The 25,738-nt window shown below is 40.1% G+C and overlaps 1 protein-coding gene across 1 annotated transcript in view; it reads right to left on the bottom strand.

Moving 5' to 3' along the window:
- LOC133658144 (intraflagellar transport protein 80 homolog) overlaps positions 1 to 25,738 on the bottom strand; it is a 97,592-nt gene that overhangs the window by 21,861 nt on the left and 49,993 nt on the right. Inside the window, exons 6-12 of the mRNA XM_062059805.1 lie at positions 16,378 to 16,557; positions 10,027 to 10,145; positions 7,375 to 7,449; positions 6,866 to 7,029; positions 2,841 to 2,905; positions 1,799 to 1,934; positions 1,576 to 1,723 (exon numbers count right to left, since the gene is read on the bottom strand). Coding sequence (XP_061915789.1) covers positions 1,576 to 1,723; positions 1,799 to 1,934; positions 2,841 to 2,905; positions 6,866 to 7,029; positions 7,375 to 7,449; positions 10,027 to 10,145; positions 16,378 to 16,557 — 887 coding nt within the window. The remainder of the gene's footprint in view (positions 1 to 1,575; positions 1,724 to 1,798; positions 1,935 to 2,840; positions 2,906 to 6,865; positions 7,030 to 7,374; positions 7,450 to 10,026; positions 10,146 to 16,377; positions 16,558 to 25,738) is intronic.

The raw sequence follows: 25,738 nt of genomic DNA, 5'->3' as shown, positions 1-25,738 counted from the left end.
TACATATATATATACATATATATATACATATATACATATATATATACATATATACATATGTATATGTGTGTATATATATATATATATATATATATACACATATATACATATATATACACATATATACATATATATATATATATACATATATATATATATATATATATATATATATATATATACACACACACATATACATGTATATATATATATATATATATATATATATATATATATATATATATATATATATATATATATATATATATATATATATATATATATACATATATACACTACCGTTCAAAAGTTTGGGGTCACATTGAAATGTCCTTATTTTGGAAGGAAAAGCACTGTACTTTTCAATGAAGATAACTTTAAACTAGTCTTAACTTGAAAGAAATACACTCTATACATTGCTAATGTGGTAAATGACTATTCTAGCTGCAAATGTCTGGTTTTTGGTGCAATATCTACATAGGTGTATAGAGGCCTATTTCCAGCAACTATCACTCCAGTGTTCTAATGGTACAATGTGTTTGCTCATTGGCTCAGAAGGGTAATTGATGATTAGAAAACCCTTGTGCAATCATGTTCACACATCTGAAAACACTTTAGCTCGTTACAGAAGCTACAAAACTGACCTTCCTTTGAGCAGATTGAGTTTCTGGAGCATCACATTTGTGGGGTCAATTAAACGCTCAAAATGGCCAGAAAAAGAGAACTTTCATCTGAAACTCGACAGTCTATTCTTGTTCTTAGAAATGAAGGCTATTACACTAAATTGTTTGGGTGACCCCAAACTTTTGAACGGTAGTGTATATATGTATATGTGTATATATATATATATATATATATATATATATATATATATATATATATATATATATATATATATATATATATATATATCTCTGAAAGAGCACGCACTTGGCGCGATGATGTCATGTTATCGATGGAAAAATGCATTTTTAGACAATATAATTTGCCTGAGCGACTAGGAGACCCCGAGAGTAACAAGCGCTTGCCTTGTTGCCTTTCCATTAAGAACAATAAATGAGTTTTTAGTATAAGTTTGCTGGTTTCAAGAAATGTAAGATAGGCTCCGAAGGGAATAAGCGGTAGAAAATGGATGGATGGATGCCATATCATTATGTCAAGATAATGGCACTCGCATTTACTTCATTTAAGAATATATTTCAACATATTGTGAAAAAAGGTCTCTTTTTTTTTTTTCCTACCAAGAAAAGTGCACTTGTTATTAGTGACAATATACTTATTTTAAGTTGTTTTGGGTTCATTGAGGTTAGCTAATTTTACTTGTTTTGGAAAGTCTTGACAAGCCAAATGTTCTTGTTCTATTGGCAGATCATGTTGCTTAGTTCAAATAAAATACCCCTCATTTTTTTTCTTGTTTTTGAACACTGACTTTTTGCAGTGAAGCCTCTTGATTTAGTGTCTGTTGTGACTGTTAGAACTGTGCACCGCTTGTACAAACGTTGCTTTTTACAACAACAGCAATCCAACATTGTTCCTTACTTCAGCTTTAAGTGAGAGATAAACCCATTTTTGTACCTGCCATCCTTAGTATAAAGTGTTTTGGGAAGCAGCTCCTTGTCAATGAAGACAGTACTGGGGTAGTACCACACGGTGAACTGGCTGTCCTGCACACCGCACAGGATGTTAGCGGCGTTATTCCAGGCCATGCTGTGAATCATGCTACCTGTGACACACCAGGTGCAACAATCAGAGGGTGTTTTATTCGCCTGTTGCACGGGCTGACTTTTACAATCCTGACCAATTTTGCAGATTTTGGGCTCGCGTCCGAGGTAGCGCACAGAGGTGAGGTAAAGGTCGCGGTTCTTGTCAATCAAAGCAATCTTCCTTTCAGTCGACGGGCCACACTGATCCAGGGCAATCTCCACCACCTCCATCTACACAAGGAACAAAGACACGTAAGTTGAAGAAGTGAGCGACAGGATCAATCAATCAATCAATCAAAGTTGACTTATATAGCCCTAAATCACGAGTGTCTCAAAGGGCTGCACAACCCACAACGACATCCTGGGCTCAGATCCCACATCAGGGCAAGGAAAAACTCAACCCAATGGGATGACAATGAGAAACCTTGGAGGAGACCGCAGATGTGGGGACCCCGGGGATACATGTGAATAATATAAATACAGTCTATTATACAGCATTATTCACATGTGAATAATATAAATACAGTCTATTATACAGCATTATTCACATGTGAATAATATAAATACAGTATATTAGATAGATAGATAGATAGATAGTACTTTATTATTATACAGCATTATTCATATGTGAATAATATAAATACAGTCTATTATACAGCATTATTCACATGTGAATAATATAAATACAGTCTATTATACATCATTATTCATGTGTGAATAATATACATACAGTCTGTTATACAGCATTATTCACATGTGAATAATATAAATACAGTCTATTATACAGCATTATTCACATGTGAATAATATAAATACAGTCTATTATACAGCATTATTCACATGTGAATAATATAAATATATTCTACATATATTCTACACTTAAGTACAGTCAAGTCAAGAAGGAACATATGCATTATACAGTCTGATGGCTGTCGGTATGAAGGACCTCCTGTGTGGTTCCGTGTTGCATTTTGATGAAGATGATGGGAGTGATACAAAAGAAAAGTAGGCCCCACACCCCAGAGGAAGAGGTCAGTGTTATACAATTAAATTAGGTTTAATATCAGGAGTTTGATTCATTTCTGTGATAAGAATAAAATACACTTAGAAGCCCCTCCCACCAATGTAATAACTTACCTTGTGAGTCAAAGACTTCCCGTCACCGAGAGATTTTCCAGTCAGGGCGTCAAAGAGAAGGATGACTAGGCAGGAAAACAAAAAAAGAACATGAACATGTGAACATGATGACCATTCAGTGTGTGTAGCGTAAATGCTGTAATTATAGCGAGAGCAGTTATTTACCTAAACCACAAGGAAGTGGTGATTGGAAGCAGGTGATAATTAGAGAGAGGTTGTGATTAAGTTATATAAGTTTACGTTGTCTCGGTTATAGTGAGTTCAAACCCCGGCCGAGTCATACCAAAGACTATAAAAATGGGGCCAGGGTTGGAATTGGGGGTTAAATCACCAAAAATGATTCCCGGGCGTGGCCACCGCTGCTGCTCACTGCTCCCCTCACCTCCCAGGGAGTGAACAAGGGGAGTGGTTAGAGTGTCCCTCCTGAGATGGGTAGGTCGTGAGTTCAAACCCCGGCCGAGTCATACCAAAGACTATAAAAATGGGACCAGGGTTGGAATTGGGGGTTAAATCACCAAAAATGATTCCCGGGCGTGGCCACCGCTGCTGCTCACTTCTCACCTCACCTCCCAGGGAGTGAACAAGGGGAGTGGTTAGAGTGTCCGCCCTGAGACGGGTAGGTCGCGAGTCCAAACCCCGGTCGAGTCATACCAAAGACTATAAAAATGGGGCCAGGGTTGGAATTGGGGGTTAAATCACCAAAAATGATTCCCGGGCGTGGCCACCGCTGCTGCTCACTGCTCCCCTCACCTCCCAGGGGGTGACCAAGGGTGATGGGTCAAATGCAGAGAATAATTTTGTGTGACAATCATTGGTACTTTAACTTTTGTATGAAGTGTTAGTGCACTTAGAGGTGGATCAAGTTGCTGGATGGTGACTACTTGTATTCAATATGCTTCCAATGCAACTACTGCCCTCTTGTGGAGTTATGAAAGAACACATCAGGAGGTTACACACGGCCACAGTTGTTAAAGCCAAAGGTATTTGACGCGGTGTTAATTGGGCAGTTATTTGCTACTACAGACCACAATAGCAAACACTGCGGTGATTAAACGGATGTCTTATTTAGAGCACTTAAGGCAGACCTGGGCAAAATAGGGCCCGCGGGCCACGTGCGGCCCATTAAGATTTTCAATCTGGCCCGCCAGACGTTCTACATAGTTTTTTTTAAACCTTTTAACATCAAAACTGTAGCCGCTGTTTTTAAATGGCCGCAACTTTTGAACTATAGAAAGTATTTCAACGGTTGAAATCTGCACTTTTGGGTGTTATAGGAGTTATTAGGGTAATCTAGGTCACAGCAGCTCAGACCAGGAACAAAGCAGAGTGGGCGGGGCTTGTTTTCAGAGCAGCCAGCATGTGTCAGGAACAGATGCGGAAGCAATTTTTTACAACATATTTCATATTGTAGGTGTTTATTACCCTTTGCATTCGTATTTTTCTGCTTGTTACATTTTTGTTGTAAAAGATGTCTATATACACACACACATATACTGTATATATATATATATATATATATATATATATATATATATATATATATATTATATATATATATATATACATATACATATATATATATATATATATATATATATATATATATATATATATATATATATATATATATATATATATATATACACATATACACTACCGTTCAAAAGTTTGTGGTCACCCAAACAATTTTGTGTAATAGCCTTCATTTCTAAGAACAAGAATAGACTGTGGAGTTTCAGATGAAAGTTCTCTTTTTCTGGCCATTTTGAGCGTTTAATTGACACCACAAATGTGATGCTCCAGAAACTCAATCTGCTCAAAGGAAGGTCAGTTTTGTAGCTTCTGTAACGAGCTAAAGTGTTTTCAGATGTGTGAACATGATTGCACAAGGGTTTTCTAATCATCAATTAGCCTTTTGAGCCAATGAGCAAACACATTGTACCATTAGAACACTGGAGTGATAGTTGCTGGAAATGGGCCTCTATACACCTATGTAGATATTGCACCAAAAACCAGACATTTGCAGCTAGAATATATATATACAAAAACACACACATATATATATAAATATATATATATACATATATATATACACACACACGTATATATATACACACACACACATGTATATATATATATACACACATATATATATATACACAGTATATATACACACACATATATATACACACAATACACATATGTATATACACATTTATATATACACATGTATGTAGGTACACAGAACATCGGAGGGTCAAATGTGCGAGAAAATGAGAGCAGCCAGTGTTGACAAACAATGTTGCAACCTTGTGTGGGAAGCGTTTGTGGGTCTGATGGACCCGTTGCATTTTGTGGCTTTTAATGCCTCACAATCAAACACTTTTATGTTAAAATACTGAACAGATGTTTTTGGGATAAGGTAAACATCTGTTCAGTATTTTAACATGAAAGTGTTTGATTGTGAGGCATTAAAAGTAGAGATGTCTGATAACTTTTTTTTTTCCCGATATCCGATATTCCGATATTGTCCAACTCTTAATTACTGATTCCGATATCAAGCGATACCGATGTATCCAGTGGTGGAATGAACACATTATTATGCCTCATTTTGTTGTGATGCCCCGCTGGATGCATTAAACAATGTAACAAGGTTTTCCAAAATAAATCAACTAGGGCTGCAACAACTAATCGATTAAATCGATTAAAATCGATTATAAAAATAGTTGCCGATTAATTTAGTCATCGATTCGTTGGATCTATGCTATGCGCATGCGCAGAGGCTTTAAAAAAATAAAAATAAAAATAAAAAATGTTTTTTTTTTTTTTTTTTAATAAACCTTTATTTATAAACTGCAACATGTACAAACAGCTGAGAAACAATAATCAAAATAAGTATAGTGCCAGTATGCTGGTTTTTTTCAATAAAATACTGGAAAGGATAGAAATGTAGTTTGTGAAGTGAAGTGAAGTGAATTACATTTATATAGCGCTTTTTCTCAAGTGACTCAAAGCGCTTTACATTGTGAAACCCAATATCTAAGTTACATTTAAACCAGTGTGGGTGGCACTGGGAGCAGGTGGGTAAAGTGTCTTGCCCAAGGACACAACGGCAGTGACTAGGATGGCGGAAGCGGGGATCGAACCTGCAACCCTCAAGTTGCTGGCACGGCCGCTCTACCAACCGAGCTATACCGTCCCTTGTCTCTTTTATCCGATTATTAATCGAAGTAATAATCGACAGATTAATCGATTATCAAATTAATAGTTAGTTGCAGCCCTAAAATCAACTCAAGTTATGGAAAAAAATGCCAACATGGCACTGCCATATTTATTATTGAAGTCACAAAGTGCATTTTTTTTTTTTTAACATGCCTCAAAACAGCAGCTTGGAATTTGGGACATGCTCTCCCTGAGAGAGCATGAGGAGGTTGAGGTGGGCGGGGTTGGGGGGGGGGTCTTGTAGGGGGTTGCAGGGGGTGTATATTGTAGCGTACCGGAAGAGTTGGTGCTGCAAGGGGTTCTGGGTATTTGTTGTGTTGTGTTTATGTTGTGTTACGGTGCGGATGTTCTCCCGAAATGTGTTTGTCATTCTTGTTTGGTGTGGGTTCACAGTGTGGCGCATATTTGTAACAGTGTTAAAGTTGTTTATACGTCCACCCTCAGTGTGACCTGTATGGCTGTTGACCAAGTATGCATTGCATTCACTTGTGTGTGTGAAAAGCCGTAGATATTATGTGATTGGGCCGGCATGCAAAGGCAGTGCCTTTAAGGTTTATTGGCGCTCTGTACTTCTCCCTACGTCCGTGTACACAGCGGCCTTTTAAGAAGTCATACATTTTACTTTTTGAAACCGATACCGATAATTTCCGATATTACATCGGTTGATAATATCGGCAGTCCGATATTATCGGACAGCTCTAATTAAAAGCCACAAAATGCACCGGGTCCATCAGACCCACAAACGCTGGCTGAGTAACAACAATATGAACATTATTCATACTTGACAACAATGGATTCCTCACCTTTTTCGTCACTCTTGTCCCGAATGGCAAACGTGTCGTTACTAAGCGAGACGCACTGAGCGTTGAGGACGTCGGCCCTCATGCCAGGGAATTTAGGCGATGATATGAGTCTGCCCTCGTAGGAAAATATATACAAGCCTGCCCCGTCCACTAGGAGAGCATGTCTGGGAGTGGGAATAAGGACACGGTGATTACACTTTTATATGGATGCCGTGCACTTCGTCTTAATAAAGCAGATGGTATTTAGGTAAGGGATTTGTATGCACATGAACAACAAGAGCGACTTCCTCAGCAGGATGCTGGAGGCTCTGCTGTGATTATAGAATGACAAGTAATCTATTTAGCAGCATGAGGAGTGCTACTCCATATTAATCTGATTTCCCCAAGTGGTTAGACTATCAGACTTATTAATGACATACTTTGCTTAAGCTACAGCACAGCTCCCAGGTGGTAGTAATGATGCCTAGGAGAGGCCTCCACCCGCTGCTGGGATAAAGCACATGGCTCACCTCTCCGCTTGCAGGATGAGGCTGACTGTTCCCTCCTTCAGGTCAAATATTAGAGGAGTATTCCAGTTCTTGGTGCTGGCACAAACCGAAAAACAAAAACATGCAAAACTATTCAGTCCTTGAAAAAAATACACAGAGGAGAATACAAACATGCTTTAAAAAATTGTTTTTAAATTCTACCATCACAAATATTATTAGATGTATGTTGGTGTGATAGGCCAAACTTTTGTCATCAAGAACCACCTCAAAAACACTACTATTTTTACCCGCTCATAGGCAGTGCGCCTTATAGTCCGGTGCGCCCTATGGTCCGGAAAATACGGTACTTTGTGGACGCAGTCTCTGCTCCACACGCTGTAAGTCTTTGCTGTCGTCCAGCATTCACTTTTGGTTTACTTTGCAGCCAGTTCAGCTATAGTTTCATTTTGCATAGCCATCCCTAAGCTTCAATGCCTTTTGCTTATTTTTAGTACCTTTTTACCTGCACACTGCCTCCCGCCGTCGTCTGCATATTGTGATCATGACAAACCATCGTCGTCGTTCCCGACATCTACAAAGCAATTAGCTACCTGCTGCCACCTACTGATATGAAAGAGTATTACACGGTTACTCTAGACAGTACAGACACTTATCAACGGCACTTTATTCACGCTGTAAGTCTTTGCTGTCGTCCAGCATTCAGTTTTTGTTTACTTTGTGGCCAGTTCAGTTTTAGTTTCGTTTTGCATAGGAATCCCTAAGCGTCAATACCTTTTCTTAGCGGCACTCGTCTTTTGTTTATTTTTAGTTTAAGGATTAGGTACCTTTTTACCTGCACACTGCCTCCCGCTGTCGTCTGCATATTGTGATCACGACAAACATCTACAAAGCAATTAGCTACCTGCTGCCACCTACTGATACGGAAGAGTATTACACGGTTACTCTAGACAGTACAGACACTTAACGGCACTTTATTCACGCTGTAAGTCTTTGCTGTCGTCCAGCATTCAGTTTTTGTTTACTTTGCAGCCAGTTCAGTTTTAGTTTCGTTTTGCATGGGCATCCCTAAGCGTCAATGCCTTTTGTTTATTTTTAGTTTAAGGATCAGGTACCTTTTTACCTGCACACTGCCTCCCGCTGTCATCTGCATATTGTGATTGCGACAAACATCTACAAAGCAATTAGCTACCTGCTGCCACCTACTGATACGGAAGAGTATTACACGGTTACTCTAGTACAGACACTTAACGGCACTTTATTTACGCTGTAAGTCTTTGCTGTCGTCCAGCATTCAGTTTTTGTTTACTTTGTGGCCAGTTCAGTTTTAGTTTCATTTTGCATAGCCTTCCCTAAGCTTCAATGCCTTTTCTTAGCGGCACTCGCCTTTTGTTTATTTTTAGTTTAAGGATCAGGTACCTTTTTACCTGCACACTGCCTCCCGCTGTCGTCTGCATATTGTGATCGCGACAAACATCTACAAAGCAATTAGCTACCTGCTGCCACCTACTGATACGGAAGAGTATTACACGGTTACTCTAGACAGTACAGACACTTAACAACGGCACTTTATTCACGGTGTAAGTCTTTGCTGTCGTCCAGCATTCAGTTTTTGTTTACTTTGCAGCCAGTTCAGTTTTAGTTTCGTTTTGCATAAGCAACCTTAAGCGTCAATGCCTTTTCTTAGCGGCACTCGCCTTTTGTTTATTTTTAGTTTAAGGATTAGGTACCTTTTTACCTGCACACTGCCTCCCGCTGTCGTCTGCATATTGTGATCACGACAAACATCTACAAAGCAATTAGCTACCTGCTGCCACCTACTGTTACGGAAGAGTATTACACGGTTACTCTAGACAGTACAGACACTTAACAATGGCACTTTATTCACGCTGTAAGTCTTTGCTGTCGTCCAGCATTCAGTTTTTGTTTACTTTGCAGCCAGTTCAGTTGTAGTTTCATTTTGCATAGCCTTCCCTAAGCTTCAATGCCTTTTGTTTATTTTTAGTTTAAGGATTAGGTACCTTTTTACCTGCACGCTGCCTCCCGCTGTCGTCTGCATATTGTGATCACGACAAACCATCGTCGTCGTTCCCGACATCTACAAAGCAATTAGCTACCTGCTGCCACCAAACTGATATGAAAGAGTATTACACGGTTACTCTAGACAGTACAGACACTTATCAACGGCACTTTATTCACGCTGTAAGTCTTTGCTGTCGTCCAGCATTCAGTTTTTGTTTACTTTGTGGCCAGTTCAGTTTTAGTTTAATTTTGCATAGGCATCCCTAAGCTTCAATGCCTTTTCTTAGCGGCACTCACCTTTTGTTTATTCTTAGTTTAAGTAGTGTCCCGCGGCACAGTGGTTGAAAAACACTGCGCTAGATGACGCTCGAGTACCACTAGTTTGAGAATGGCTGCACCAGGCAAAGTAATGTAAATACCATATTGTTACTTTTTTGTATTTTGCACACAATGTGCTTTACTTTCTTATCAAGTAAAGCTCCTTTGAAGATGAGGAGCCACTTACTGGTAGGACAATGCATCTTGCGTGAATTGATTTCCATATAAGGAGGCTTATGTTACGTCAGGGCGGAGAAACACTATATTCCAGTTCCTTGTGGGGGGAATAAGAGAAAAATGGTTCCGCTGGGGATAAAGGATGAGTGAGGTACTTACTTGTAGATGTAGCACTGCAGGGATGTGGCGACTACCAGGTGCCCGAAAGCCAAGGAGGCTTTGATAACTCGATCCCTGAATTCCAACACGTCCACTGCGTCGTTCATCACATTCCTCACCTGTGGAAAAAACCACACAAAATGACACATGAAAGATCAGTTCAGTCAAACCTTTTTTTATTTATAAACCCAGGAAGAAGTATATCAAATATCCAAGCATACATAAGGTGGTCAGAAAACAAGCTGTTTGGAATGAGTGTTATAAATCTTATATAATCTTCAGACTTCTTCCTAATGAGCCATTTGAAATGTCCCCAATTTGTAATGTTTTTCCCATTGGTGACTACAGTGGATATATCCATATATGGTCAAGCTTTACCCAAAAAGCTTTGCGCAAGTCTGCTATTGTCCCCCGCGCAGGAGTCAAAAAGCGCCTTTTTTTCGCGATCCTCTTGTTGTGGGGCAGAATGGCTCGTACATGCACATGCGTTCTGCTCTGTTGCCATTTCTAATACGAATTAGCGTACAGTTCAAACTTATATCTGTCAGTAGACTCGCTACAAAAGCGCTAAAAACTACAACAAGGATGACGAGGAGAAGACGCTGTGGAAGTGGAGCCACGTAAATAGGACCGCAGCATCCCGAAGGCATCAGAAAGCAGCTTGAAAACGATCTGCAAAACATCATCTATGCAACATTTTAACCAACGAACCACCATTACATGTTATTTGGACCACAAAAAAAGTGTTATAAATGTAGAAAAAAAAATATCATAATATGACCCCTTTAAGGATGTGGGAGACATATAGAATTATAACTTTTTTGCCTTTGATTTATTAAACACTGACGTCCAGTGTTGGGACTAACTGTAACGCTGTTACTTTCGGCGGTAAATAGTAATGTAACGCGTTATTTTTTATATTCAGTAACTCAGTTACCGTTACTACATGATGCGTTACTGCGTTATTTTACCTTATTTTTTATGTAGTATCGGCTAGAAACTGAGAAGATCTGAGTGTGTTTTATTGGAGCGACAAGGAAGAGGCGACGTGTGTGTGTGTGTGTGGGGTGGGGGGGCGTGTCTGTGTTTACTAACAAGACATGGCGAAGCCGAAGCAGAGTTTCTTAACATGGAGATATTCTCACTACTTTTCTTTTGTCGAGCATAAAGAAAAGAACATTTTAGTTAAATGTAAAGAGAGACACACTTCACCTCCTAAGCAACAGCGGCTGGATTTTAACAAGGCACTGCTAGCCAGGACAACATTGATAGAGCCATTGCAACATGTGTGCTAGAACAGTGGTCCCCAACCACCGGGCCGCACAAGAAATTAAAAAAAAAATATATATATATATTTTTTTATGAAATCAACATAAAAAACACAATATATACATTATATATCAATATAGACCAATACAGTCTGCAGGGATACAGTCCGTAAGCACACATGATTGTATTTATTTATGTAAAAAAAAAAAAAAAAAAAAAAAAAAAATTTTTTTTTTTTTAAATACACCCCCCCCCACACCGGTCCGTGGGACAAATTTTCAATCGTTGACCGGTCCGCAGCTACAAAAAGGTTGGGGACCACTGTGCTAGAAGACAGCATGCAGGCTATTTCTACAGTGGAGTCACCCGATTTCAGGAAGCTAATTAGCATGATACTGGGCGCCAAATGGCACCTGGACAGTGAGTACATAAAAATGGAAAGCGAGCTAAAGAAAACACTCCAAACTCTGCCTCTGCTCATCATTCAGCACCGAAGGTACACACTCTGTCAATTCTCTTATATACTCTTTCATTCTAGACTTCTAGAGTGTTTGATTATCACATCACTCTAAATGTATAGACTATAAAGTTCACAAACATAAAGAGGGATCCTAGTGGGCCAGGCCAATCTTTCCTTTTCTCTAAACTAAAACTGGGGAAATGTGTAGAGTGTTCTGGGCTTCAGACATGATTTTATTTCACAATTCCTTGAGAGAAAAAAACGCCTGGTTAGGCTTTGTGTATGTAGTGTGTGTCTTTGTGTATGTAGTGTGTGCCTTCCTTGCTTTACAGCTATGTTGTTATTATGCTGTTTGTTACTTATGTATGTTGTGTTGCAGCTATTTAAAATAGTTTTGTCAATTTGTTCTGGCCTGAAACAAATTGGCCCTTTGAAACATATCTTTTGTCTTTGTGTGTTGTATGTAGACCACATTGATTAGCAGAGTTCAGTGATGCAAATGCATGTCAAGTTGATCAACACGTTGTATTATTCTCCAGTGCAATAACAGTACTAAAATGAAGGCTAAAAGGCCATTAAAGGGGGCCTTAAATTTTTTTTTTTAAATACAAAAAAAAAATATATATATAGGGTTAGGGTACTAAACTAAATAGTTACTTTTCACAGTAACGCATAACTTTTTGGTGTAAGTAACTGAGTTACTTTTGAAATAAAGTAACTAGTAAGTGTAACTAGTTACTGGTTTTCAGTAACTAACCCAACACGTCTATTTAATTCTAATATTATTTCAAGATATCAGCATATATATTTAACGATAAATGCTGCAGATTGCATCTTAGGTTTGTGTTATAATGATGATATCAGTTCGATATCTTGTAACAACTTGTTTTTTTTAATAAACCGTTTGTTTTTTCAGAAAAAAAATAAAAATAAACAAGAGTGAGTGTGTGCACGTGCTGGTGAGCTGCCATACATAAATACTTACCTAGCAGCTCCCTCTCTGAATGAATGAAAGGGCCTTTTCCAGCGCCAGGTGAAAGGTGGGGTTATTTTTACAGCTTTACAAATCTTCCTCCTCTGCCCCCCTTCCAGCAGAGCCAAATTTGCAAGCAACACAAGCAGGAATTAAAGGAAAAAAAACATTTGACTGCAAGGCGGTAAATTTAGCTGTGATTCACAAACCACTGGCAGATGTGCTTGTTTAAAGCAGGAGGGAAGGTGGAGGAGGCCGACATAAAAAGTGCCTGCAAGGCTGAAGGATTGTATCTCGTGTGTGATATGATGATGACCTTCCTTGGAACCAATTGAATAAAGTTGCGCCTTTATGAAGATACTCTTTAGAGCAGACCTGGGCAAATTAAAGGCCTACTGAAAGGAATTTTTTTTATTTAAACGGGGATAGCAGATCCATTCTATTTGTCATACTTGATCATTTCGCGATATTGCCATATTTTTGCTGAAAGGATTTAGTAGAGAACATTGACGATAAAGTTCGCAACTTTTGGTCTCTGATAAAAAAAAGCCTTGCCCCTACCGGAAGTAGCGTGACGACACCGGAGGAAGGACTGCTCACATTTTCCTATTGTTTACACCAGCAGCGAGAGAGATTCCGACCGAGAAAGCGACGATTACCCCATGAATTTGAGCGAGGATGAAAGATTCGTGGATGAGGACCGTGAAAGTGAAGGACTAGAGTGCAGTGCAGGACGTATCTTTTTTCGCTCTGACCGTAACTTAGGTACAAGGGTTCATTGGATTCCACACTCTCTCCTTTTTCTATTGTGGATCACGGATTTGTATTTTAAACCACCTGGGATACTATATCAACGCGAAATGGACATTCACAGTGACTTTTATCTCCACGACAATACATCGGTGAAGCTCTTTAGCTACTGAGCTAAAGTGATAGCATCGGGCTTCACTGCATATAGAAACAAAACAAATAAGTCCCTGACTGGAAGGATAGACAGAAAATCAACAATACTACCAAACTCTGGACATGTAAATACACGGTTAATGCTTTCCAGCTTGGCGAAGCTTAGCAATGCTGTTGCTAACGACGCCATTGAAGCTAACTTAGCTACGGAACCTCGACAGAGCTATGCTAAAAACATTAGCTCTGCACTTACGCCAGCTCTCATCTGCTCATCACGACCCGTGCTCACCTGCGTTCCAGCGATCGACGGTACGACGAAGGACTTCACCCGATCACCGATGCGGTTGGCGGCCCGGAGACGGAGGAAGTCAAGGTGAGGTCGTTCGGCTAGCACGTCTGCTATCCTCAAAGTCCTCCTTGTTGTGTTGCTGCAGCCAGCCGCTAATACACCGATCCCACCTACAACTTTCTTCTTTGCAGTCTCCATTGTTCATTAAACAAATTGCAAAAGATTCACCAACACAGATGTCCAGAATACTGTGGAATTTTGGGGTGAAAACAGAGCTTTTTTGTATTGGATTCAATGGGTCCGAATACTTCCGTATCAACCGTTGACGTCACGCGCATATGTCATCATATCTAGACGTTTTCAACCGGAAGTGTGGCGTGAAATTTAAAATGTCACTTTATAAGTTAACCCGGCCGTATTGGCATGTGTTGCAATGTTAAGATTTCATCATTGATATATAAACTATCAGACTGCGTGGTCGCTAGTAGTGGCTTTCAGTAGGCCTTTAAGGCTTTCAGTGATCAAAGTTTTTCTCCAGTGTTCGAGTTTTCGGTGCGTCCCTTGTCAGTAGTGTGCAAATAATAGGCTATATAATTAATTAATTAATTAATTATGGAACTACTAAATTGTTAGTTTGTAAACCTCTAATAAGAAATTCTAGTTGGCAAAAAGGTACTAAAATAAATATAAAAATATATAATTTTTATTTAAAGGCCTACTGAAAGCCACTACTAGCGACCACGCAGTCTGATAGTTTATATATCAATGATGAAATCTTAACATTGCAACACATGCCAATACGGCCGGGTTAACTTACAAAGTGACATTTTAAATTTCCCGCTAAACTTCCGGTTGAAAACGTCTATGTATGATGACGTATGCGCGTGACGTCAATCGTTGAAACGGAAGTATTCGGACGCCATTGAATCCAATACAAAAAGCTCTGTTTTCATCTCAAAATTCCACAGTATTCTGGACATCTGTGCAGTTTGCAATTTGTTTAATGAACAATGGAGACTGCAAAGAAGAAAGCTGTAGGTGGGATCGGTGTATTAGCGGCTGGCTGCAGCAACACAAACAGGAGGACTTTGAGTTGGATAGCAGACGCGCTATCCGACGCTAGCCACCGACCGCATCGGTGATTGGGTGAAGTCCTTCGTCGCACCGTCGATCGCTGGAACGCAGGTGAGCACGGGTGTTGATGAGCAGATGAGGGCTGGCTGGCGTAGGTGGATAGCTAATGTTTTTAGCATAGCTCTGTGAGGTCCCGTTGCTAAGTTAGCTTCAATGGCGTCGTTAGCAACAGCATTGTTAATCTTCGCCAGGCTGGAAAGCATTAACCGTGTAGTTACATGTCCATGGTTTAATAGTATTGTTGATTTTCTGTCTATCCTTCCAGTCAGGAGCTTATTTCTTTTGTTTCTATATGCAGTTAAGCCCGATGCTATCACGTTAGCTCCGTAGCTAAAGTGTTTCGCCGATGTATTGTCGTGGAGATAAAAGTCACCGTGAATGTCCATTTCGCGTTCTCGACTCTCATTTTCAAGAGGATATAGTATCCCAGGTGGTTTAAAATACAAATCCGTGATCCACAATAGAAAAAGGAGAGAGTGTGGAATCCAATGAGCCAGCTTGTACCTAAGTTACGGTCAGAGCGAAAAAATATGCGTCCTGCACTGCACTCTAGTCCTTCACTCTCACGTTCCTCATCCACGAATCTTTCATCCTGGCTCAAATTCATGGGGTAATCGTCGCTTTCGCGGACCCGAATCGCTCTCGCTGCTGGTGTAAACAATGGGGAAATGTGAGGAGCCTTTCAACCTGTGACGTCACGCTACTTCCGGTACAGGCAAGGCTTTTTTTTATCAGCGACCAAAAGTTGCGAACTTTATCGTCGATGTTCTCTACTAAATCCTTTCAACAAAAATATGGCAATATCGCGAAATGATCAAGTATGACACATAGAATGGATCTGCTATCCCCGTTTAAATAAAAAAAATTCATTTCAGTAGGCCTTTAATAAAGAAATCTCTGAAGGCGGCCCCATACAACACATGGAAAATGGGAGGACTTTTTTGACTGCCCGTTGCCGTGGGATACAATATTCAAATTCATCTACAAAACTACTATTCATGTGCAAAATGGTTATTTTCAAATTAAAATGATTTATAACTTCTTACCCACGGGAAAAATGGAATATGAGAGAGTCAGATGATTGCCGATTTTGTTGTCAGGAGTCTGAATCCACCCTGCGTTTGTTTTGGTATTGTCATATTGTGTCTCAGTGGGGTCATGGGATACGGTAAACATCTGTTCAGTATTTTAACATAAAAGTATTTGATTGCGAGGCATTAAAAGCCACAAAATGCAACGGGTCCATCAGACCCACAGACAACAATATGAACATTACACAAGGGTTGTGTCTCTGTTGACAAGTGCGGGTGTTAGTGTCACTACCTGCATGGTTTTCCTCTTGGTTAAAGTGATCATGAAGTTGTTCCACTCCCAGTGTTGCTCCACCACGTTGGCAAAGATGACATGGCCATTCCCACAAGCCCCGGCCACTTGTGTGCCGTCGGCAGACCAGGCGAGGCTGAACACGCTGCCCGTGTTGGGTTTCTCCAAAGCATAGGACCACTGAAAGTGGAGATGGAACATCAGTGTCACTGACGGGTATTTCATGACAACCTTAAGAAGGGCTTCTTTTTGGGAGTGCTTGGAAGCAACTAGAAGAGGCAAGGCAGAATGTGAAGTGTGCTAGAAAAGAATGTCTAGTCAGTCAATCAGCGAGCTGTGATGAACTGTGAGACATTTAAGGAGCACTTGGTCCTGCCAAGCCCAGCAGTGGCGCTCGTAAACATGTGCTCTGCTATCCTCATTTATCACACATGCAGGGAGGAGGAGGATGTGCTGGGATGAAAGCCGCAACCAGGGGTCTGACCAACAAAACCTTGGAAAGGATTTAGTGGTCCAACCTGAGACAGGGATAGTAAGTTAGATAGAGGTGTCACATGACTAAAACAGACAGCCTTAATGTACTTTAAATAGCTAAGCAAACTGATCCCTAACCAAACTGAAATCCATGATTCTTAGCTTCTATTGTAAATTGCATTAGCGTTACCTCCGCCAAGCACAACAATAATAAGGCTTTGATTTTTAGTTGCGTGTGTTGGTTGTTCAAAGAGTGCAATTATGCCAAAACACTTTTCCAAAATAGAAGAGTGCCACTAGAATCATGGCTTATTGTTCACCTGGACATATAATGACCATATTGTACCATATGTCCCGGCAAGAAATCTGCGTTCAAAGAACTCCGGCTTATTCCCAGAACCCAAAAAAGTCTGCGGGCTATAGAGCGTTTTCTATTCGGGCTCCAGTACTCTGGAATGCCCTCCCAGTAACAGTTAGAGATGCTACCTCAGTAGAAGCATTACAACTCATTTGTATACTCTAGCCTTTAAATAGAACCCCCTTTTAGAGCAGTTGATCTGCCGTTTATTTTCTGCTCTGCTTGGCACAGATTCCGTGACCACAGATGTTGATCTAGCTGTCCAAAGTCGGGACCCATAATGGACCACTCATCTGTGCATCGGTTGGGGACGTCTCTGTGCTGCTGACCTGTCTCCACTCAAGATGATCTCCTGATGGCCCCACTATGGACTGGACTCTCACTATTATGTTAGATCCACTATGTACTGGACTCTCACTATTATGTTAGATCCACTATGGACTGGACTCTCTCACTATTATGTTAGATCCACTATGGACTGGACTCTCACACTATTATGTTAGATCCACTATGGACTGGACTCTCTCACTATTATGTTAGATCCACTATGGACTGGACTCTCACACTATTATGTTAGATCCACTATGGACTGGACTCTCACTATTATGTTAGATCCACTATGGACTGGACTCTCTCACTATTATGTTAGATCCACAATGGACTGGACTCTCACTATTATGTTAGATCCACTATGGACTGGACTCTCACTATTATGTTAGATCCACTATGGACTGGACTCTCACACTATTATGTTAGATCCACTATGGACTGGACTCTCACACTATTATGTTAGATCCACTATGGACTGGACTCTCACACTATTATGTTAGATCCACTATGGACTGGACTCCCACACTATTATGTTAGATCCACTATGGACTGGACTCTCACTATTATGTTAGATCCACTATGGACTGGACTCTCACACTATTATGTTAGATCCACTATGGACTGGACTCTCACACTATTATGTTAGATCCACTATGGACTGGACTCTCACACTATTATGTTAGATCCACTATGGACTGGACTCCCACACTATTATGTTAGATCCACTATGGACTGGACTCTCACACTATTATGCTCGATCCACTATGGACTGGACTCTCACACTATTATGTTAGACCCACTATGGACTGGACTCTCACACTATTATGTTAGACCCACTATGGACTGGACTCTCACACTATTATGTTAGATCCACTATGGACTGGACTCTCACTATTATGTTAGATCCACTATGGACTGGACTCTCACACTATTATGTTAGACCCACTATGGACTGGACTCTCACACTATTATGTTAGATCCACTATGGACTGGACTCTCACACTATTATGTTAGATCCACTATGGACTGGACTCTCACACTATTATGTTAGATCCACTATGGACTGGACTCTCACTATTATGTGTGTATATTGTTCATATTACATATTGTTATGAAAGTGTCTGTTACTACATTATATATATACTTGCAGTGTGTATATTGTACATATCACATATTGTTATGAAGGTGTCTGTTCCTCCATTATACTTGCAGTGTGTATATTGTACATATCACATATTGTTATGAAGATGTCTGTTCCTCCATTATACTTGCAGTGTGTATATAAAATGTTGATGGAGAGTTTTGAAGTTGTTTAAAAGACTTTGAAGGCTACAATGGTGACTAGAAGGTAACAGGTTAGGTGCTTTCATCTCCTCAGTACAAGTACGGGGCCTCCACTTCCAAGTAGTTAATGTCATATCGAGGACCCAAAATAGTTGCTGGAAAAAAATAAGAGCTGCACTGCCCTGTGGACAAGAGACAGTTTGTTCGACTTCAATTGAACGGCATTTAATTGCTCTCCCCTCCTTTTTCCTACAACTCCAGCCGTCCTCACTCATCGCGGCAGGGGCTGTTTTTTATATTTACTACATGAGTGGCCTCGTATTTGAGGAGGCTCCCGAGCTTCAACCTTCATGAGAGACGTCATTTATTCTGCAGCTAATGTCTTTATATGTCCCAGTCGGTGTTAAAGCACCTGAGGGAGGGCAGGAGGGGGGACTGGGGTACTTGATGCATGCAACTGAGGGAGGGCAGGAGGTGGGACTGGGGTACTTGATGCATGCAGCTGAGGGAGGGCAGGAGGTGGGACTGGGGTACTTGATGCATGCAGGAGGTGGGACTGGGGTACTTGATGCATGCAGGAGGTGGGACTGGGGTACTTGATGCATGCAGGAGGTGGGACTGGGGTACTTGATGCATGCAGCCAAGGGAGGGCAGGAGGGGGGACTGGGGTACTTGATGCATGCAGCTGAGGGAGGGCAGGAGGTGGGACTGGGGTACTTGATGCATGCAGCTGAGGGAGGGCAGGAGGAGGGACTGAGGTACATGATGCATGCAGCTGAATGCTGATTGCGCCAAGTAAAATTCCTAGTTTGTGAACCCGTTCTCAAACAATGGCAATAAAAAAAAAACTCTTCTTCTGATGCATGCAGCTGAGGGAGGGCAGGAGGTGGGACTGGGGTACTTGATGCATGCAGCTGAGGGAGGGCAGGAGGTGGGACTGGGGTACTTGATGCATGCAGGAGGTGGGACTGGGGTACTTGATGCATGCAGGAGGTGGGACTGGGGTACTTGATGCATGCAGGAGGTGGGACTGGGGTACTTGATGCATGCAGGAGGTGGGACTGGGGTACTTGATGCATGCAGCTGAATGCATACAGCAGATTGTAATGAAGCGGGACATGTGATACCCGTCAAGAAGGAGCACTGCTGGATTCACGCTTACCTAATGCCTTTAACACATTGAGCTGTTTTACTCCTTCATGACTGTGTGCACACGTGTCTCTTATGTGCATGTGTGCAACGAGAAGTTTCAAGATTGAGTGCACGCAAGAAAAAATATGACAACTCAATATGAGTAGTAAAAATGCGTGACTCTTTAATGTCCATTTGAAGGATGTGTTTGTGTGTAACAAAACTCTGACTTATAAGAAATAGGAAGAGGGATTAATTGTAGTGTTGTCCCGGTACCAATATTATTTCCATACTTTTCGGTACTTAAATAAAGGGGACCACAAAAATGGCATTATTTGCTTTATTTCAACAAAAAAAATCTTAGGGTACATGAAACATATGTTTATTATTGCAATTTAGTCTTTAAATAAAATAGTGAACATACTAGACAACTTGTCTTTTAGTAGTAAGTAAACAAACAAAGACTCCTAATTAGTCTGCTGACGTATGCAGTAACATATTGTGTCATTTATACACCTATTATTTTGTACACATTATTAAGGACAAGTGGTAGAAAATGTATTATTAATCCACTTGTTCATTTACTGTTAATATCTGATTATTTTCTCTTTTAACATGTTCTATCTACACTTCTGTTAAAATGTAATAATCACTTATTCTTCTCTTCTTTGATACTTTACATTAGTTTTGGATGATACCACACATTTAGGTATCAATCCGATACCAAGTAGTTACAGGATCATACATTGGTCATATTCAAAGTCCTCATGTGTCCAGGGACGTATTTACTGACTTTATAAACATAATATGAATTTTTAAAAAATGAAAGCTGTTGTGATGCCAAAAAATATCGATGTAATCATAGTAGAATCGACGAGATACGCCATTGTACTTGGTATCATTACAGTGGATGTCAGGTGTAGATCCACCCATGGCATTTGTTTACATTTTGGATGTGTTTGTGTGTAACAAAACTCTGACTTATAAGAAATAGGAAGAGGGATTAATGGTAGTGTTGTCCCGATACCAATATTTTGGTATTGGTACCAAAATTATTTTGTTACTTTTCGGTTCTTTTCTAAATAAAGGGGAACACAAAAAATGCCAATATTGGCTTTATTTGAACAAAAAAATTTTTAGGGTACATGAAACATATGTTTATTATTGTAATTTAGTCCTTAAATAAAATAGTGAACATACTAGACAACTTGTCTTTTAGTAGTAAGTAAACAAACAAAGACTCCTAATTAGTCTGCTGACATATGCAGTAACATATTGTGTTATTTATACACCTATTATTTTGTACACATTATTAAGGACAAGTGCTAGAAAATTAATTATTAATCTACTTGTTCATTTACTGTTAATATCTGCTTATTTTCTCTTTTAACATGTTCTATCTACACTTCTGTAAAAATGTAATAATCACTTATTCTTCTCTTCTTTGATACTTTACATTAGTTTTGGATGATACCACACATTTAGGTATCAATCCGATACCAAGTAGTTACAGGATCATACATTGGTCATATTCAAAGTCCTCATGTGTCCAGGGACGTATTTACTGACTTTGTAAACATAATATGATTTTTTTAAAAAGGAAAGAAGATGTTGTGATGCCAAAAAATATCGATGTAATCATAGTAGTATCGACGAGATACGCTATTGTACTTGGTATCATTACAGTTGATGTCAGGTGTAGATCCACCCATGGTGTTTGTTTACATTGTGACGCCGGTGAGCTATTGTATCCTCCTACGGTGTGTAGTGAAGCATGTTTAGCTATTCCTCGTCCTCCAGTGATAATGTTACTTGTAAGAAGCTTACTTTATTTGTCGCCATGGAGGCCAGGATTAGTGATTTAGAAGTAGCTAAAACACTGCAGACGGCGGATGGATATTAGCTGCTAGCTAGCTAGCCATGTCTTAAATATTTCAGTACTATTGAAGATCTTTGCTCCTTCTCAACTCTGTGGTAATATTCTTTTCACAAAATACAAGCAATAGTACGTTAATGTTAAATCTTACTTGTGAAAAGTAATCCCCCCGATTCCCATTTTCAACAGTCCGCTCATTTGAGCAGGAAAACGCTGAAAACCATCTTTGTTTTCTACCTGTCAACTGTCAGTTTAGGCTGCTCACCACCACTTCAAGATGGCGGCCCAATTTCTCGCATCACAGCAGCCAATGCTGTGTCTTCTTATAAGACGTCTATGGCAGGGTTTCCCACACATTCATTTATTTGTGGCGGAACGCCACGAAAGAATTACGTCCGCCACAAAAAAATAAAAATAAAAAAATAAAATAAAAATAAAAATATATATATATTTTTTTTTTTGTCCTCTCCAGCTTCTCAGGCAAATCATATAGTTGATGTAGATGCCCATATTGGCTGTTCAGATTTACTTTACAAAAGAGAAGTGTAGGATACTTCTCTTGTTGCCTTATTTGTATTTGACTTTATTACATGTATTTATATTAGAAACACAACATGTGTATATAACAAAGGGTGCAAAGTCTGCAGGCAGTAGGAAACACATGGTTAAGTGTAGGGAGTAAAACTGATGGCAGTCTAAAGTTCAAGATTTTTGGAGCTCTTTGTTCAGTGGATCAGATGTTTGATGAAGCTCTGTGTCTATCTACCACCACTACTGTTTTCTGTTTATTTGTTACTGACTGTGGCAGGACACCTCTGCCTCTGTTTCACTTTATGTTGCTGGTAAATAATATGGTTGTAGTAGTAGGCTAAAGTTAAATTATTTAGTATGCACTAATTAAAGGGGCAGAGCTTTAAGAGACATTTTAGCTTTTATATTTTTATAAGATATATTTTTTGTAAGAACCACAATTAATAAATATATTTCAGTGAATAACTTATTGTTCAAATCTGGATATAAATATGTACATAAAGTGTTGTAATTATATTGTAAAATGGATGGATGGATGGATGGATGGATGGATGGACGTTTAAAACAAAACTGTTATTATTAGTTAGTAAGTATACATTTTTTGAGCCTTTTTAGAGAAAATCAAATCATTGCAGTAATTTATGCAAATTACTGGATGATGTCATGGTGACCACGCCCACAGCCACGCCCCCACCGCCACAGGTATCTTGGCAGTTTATGGGAAACACTCTATGGTCAACAACCTATGCGTGTGCACCTGCAGCTCTTGTGCGCCATTTCATGCACTTCCAGAGAGGAGGAGACTGGGAGGGACTATCAGCCGGGTGCACAGCATGGGGGGCGGGATGTACAGGTTAAATCCTGCCTGGTGACACAAGATTCACGTACTCCAGCTTTAATACGTCATTAAGATTCATGCAATATTAAACAAGAAGTTACGCAATTGTGGAAAACTATCACCCTCGATGAAAGTAAACAAAATAAATAGAAACTATCTCTTCAGATGAGACCAAAAAGGATGTGTGGATAGGCTAATGAAGGGCTACATTACTTATTAGCTTAGCCTTGTGCGATTGTGAGCCAAAAGTAGAGGAGCTTTACATAAATCACAACAGCTGGACAACTCCCAGCAAAGCCAGCTGGCTTCAGTTGGCCTGCGGCTGTGTGTGCAGGACCGGACCTGGCAGTGCAGGTACAGAGCGTAAATCCTCACACACAATAAACACAACACACATGTGTGAATGTAATAGACACTAGACATATATACAAGTATCTGGCCATAAACAGACAGCGCGCATGAAAACGCTGACACCGAGCTTCTCGTTTAAGTCCAAACTGATTCTGTAAGGGGCAAGACTAAGCAGAAGTTGGACTATAAACAAAACCAGTTGTTTTGGGGAGGCGGTTTTGAATGGAGTTTCATCAATCTTTGAAGGATTATGAAGCCTTGTAAACGTCAGCTTGCACTGACCCCTCTACTCAAAATGGGGTTGACTACAAGGATAAGAATAGCTACAGACTTTGTTCACAACCACATCTGATTGAGAACTAGCATTGGATGACTGAACTGGGCATTATCCACAAATCCACGCTTTCCCCCCCAGAGTCAACAATTATAATGGGAAGAGAACGTCATTATTCAGTTCTTACTTGTGAAAACTAAATATTATACAGTACACAACCATGTCATTATTTAAAACGAAAGCATTATCTTAATGAAGAAAACAAATCTACTCAATTTAGATGACTGTAGATTGAAACTAAAGCAAACTGAACAGATTGCTTACTCTAGAGCAGAGTTTTCCAACATATTTTATGCTATGGTGCCACCTTCTGGACGAGTGAACGGCTACAGTGTTTCCTTCCGTTTAGTGCAGGGGTCGGCAACCCGCGGCTCCGGAGCCGCATGCGGCTCTTTGACCACTCTGATGCGGCTCAGCTACATACTTGCCGACCCCCCCGATTTTCCCAGGAGACTTATGGATCTCAGTGTCTCTCATAGATAACTCCCAGGGAAAATATAATCCTATTTACACTCTAATTACTGAATAAAGGGAGTGCCCTAATTGCACTGCAGTAATTGTCCTCTATAGCATTTACAAACAGCGTGCCAGCCCGGCCACATGTTGTATGTTGCTTTTACTTGCACACATAGGAGACAGCAAAGCATACTTACTCATCAGCCACACAGCTTACACTGACGGTAGCCGTATCAAACAACTTTAACATTGTTACGTTACAAATATGCGCCACACTGTGAACCCACACCAAAAAAGAATGAAAAACACATTTCTGGAGAACATCCCACCGTAACACAACATAAACACAACACAACCAATACCCAGAATCCCATGCAGCCCTAACTCTTCCGGTCTACATTATACACCTCCGCTACCACCAAATCCCCCCACACATCAACCCCCCCCCCCCCCCCCCTCTCCGTGCGTTGGTTGAGCGGAGAAGAGTTAGGGCTGCATGGGATTCTGGGTATTGGTACCGTCAGTGTAAGATGTGTGGCTGCTGAGGTAGTACGCCTTGCTGTCACTTATGTGAGCAAGCTGAAACTGCAATCTACATGTGGTCGAGCAGGTATACTGTTTGGGCAGGCTGTAGAGGGCGCTAAAAGCAGTGCCATCACGCCCTGGTACTAGGTAGTCTCCCGGAAACAATGAGAGTGTTGGCAGGTATGACGCTATCAAGCGCCAATCATTCAAAACTCGCGGGCCGCACTAACGTCAAATTTCCATATTAAGGTGTGTGCCGGTGCGTGTGTCGGAGACCCCTGGTTAACATAGCACAAAGCAATTTAAGCTTTGTATGCGGTGTTTTTCATTTTAAATTTAAAATTTTTTTTTGTGGCTCCCATAATTTTCTTTAATTTGTGAAACTTGCCAAAATGGCTCTTTGAGTGGTAAAGGTTGCCGACCCCTGGTTTAGTGCTTTGAACTTGGAAGTGCAAGTGTCGTTCCGTCTTCCAGTAGTCCATAGCGTTTCTACTCGTATGGATTCTTCATTTATCACACCAGGCAACGTTTGTAACTTTTACAATATAACAAAAACTGTTTATACTTACTAAACCGTTCCATGTGTGATGTCTGTCGGAGTGTTTTCAAACATATTTGTTATGTGCAATCATACTGTAATCAAGCGTGCGTCGTTAGCAATAAATAATATGCTAACATGTTAACGAGGGTATGTTAGCATTATTAACATACAATGGCATTCTTTTTGTATTGTTTTAGTTTCACAAATGTCTCAGTAAATTCACCAAACCGTCACCGTGGATTTATTGAGTCTTCTGTAGCTAGTGTGTCCATGAGGATGACTTCTGTTTTGTTTGATCATCCATTTTACTGCTGTGTTACAGACACCGTTTG

This window comes from Entelurus aequoreus, linkage group LG10 (genome assembly GCF_033978785.1).
Source record: "Entelurus aequoreus isolate RoL-2023_Sb linkage group LG10, RoL_Eaeq_v1.1, whole genome shotgun sequence".
Classification (NCBI taxonomy): domain Eukaryota; kingdom Metazoa; phylum Chordata; class Actinopteri; order Syngnathiformes; family Syngnathidae; genus Entelurus; species Entelurus aequoreus.
Note: the sequence above shows the minus strand (reverse complement) of the source record. Positions and strands in the feature narration are given on the sequence as shown.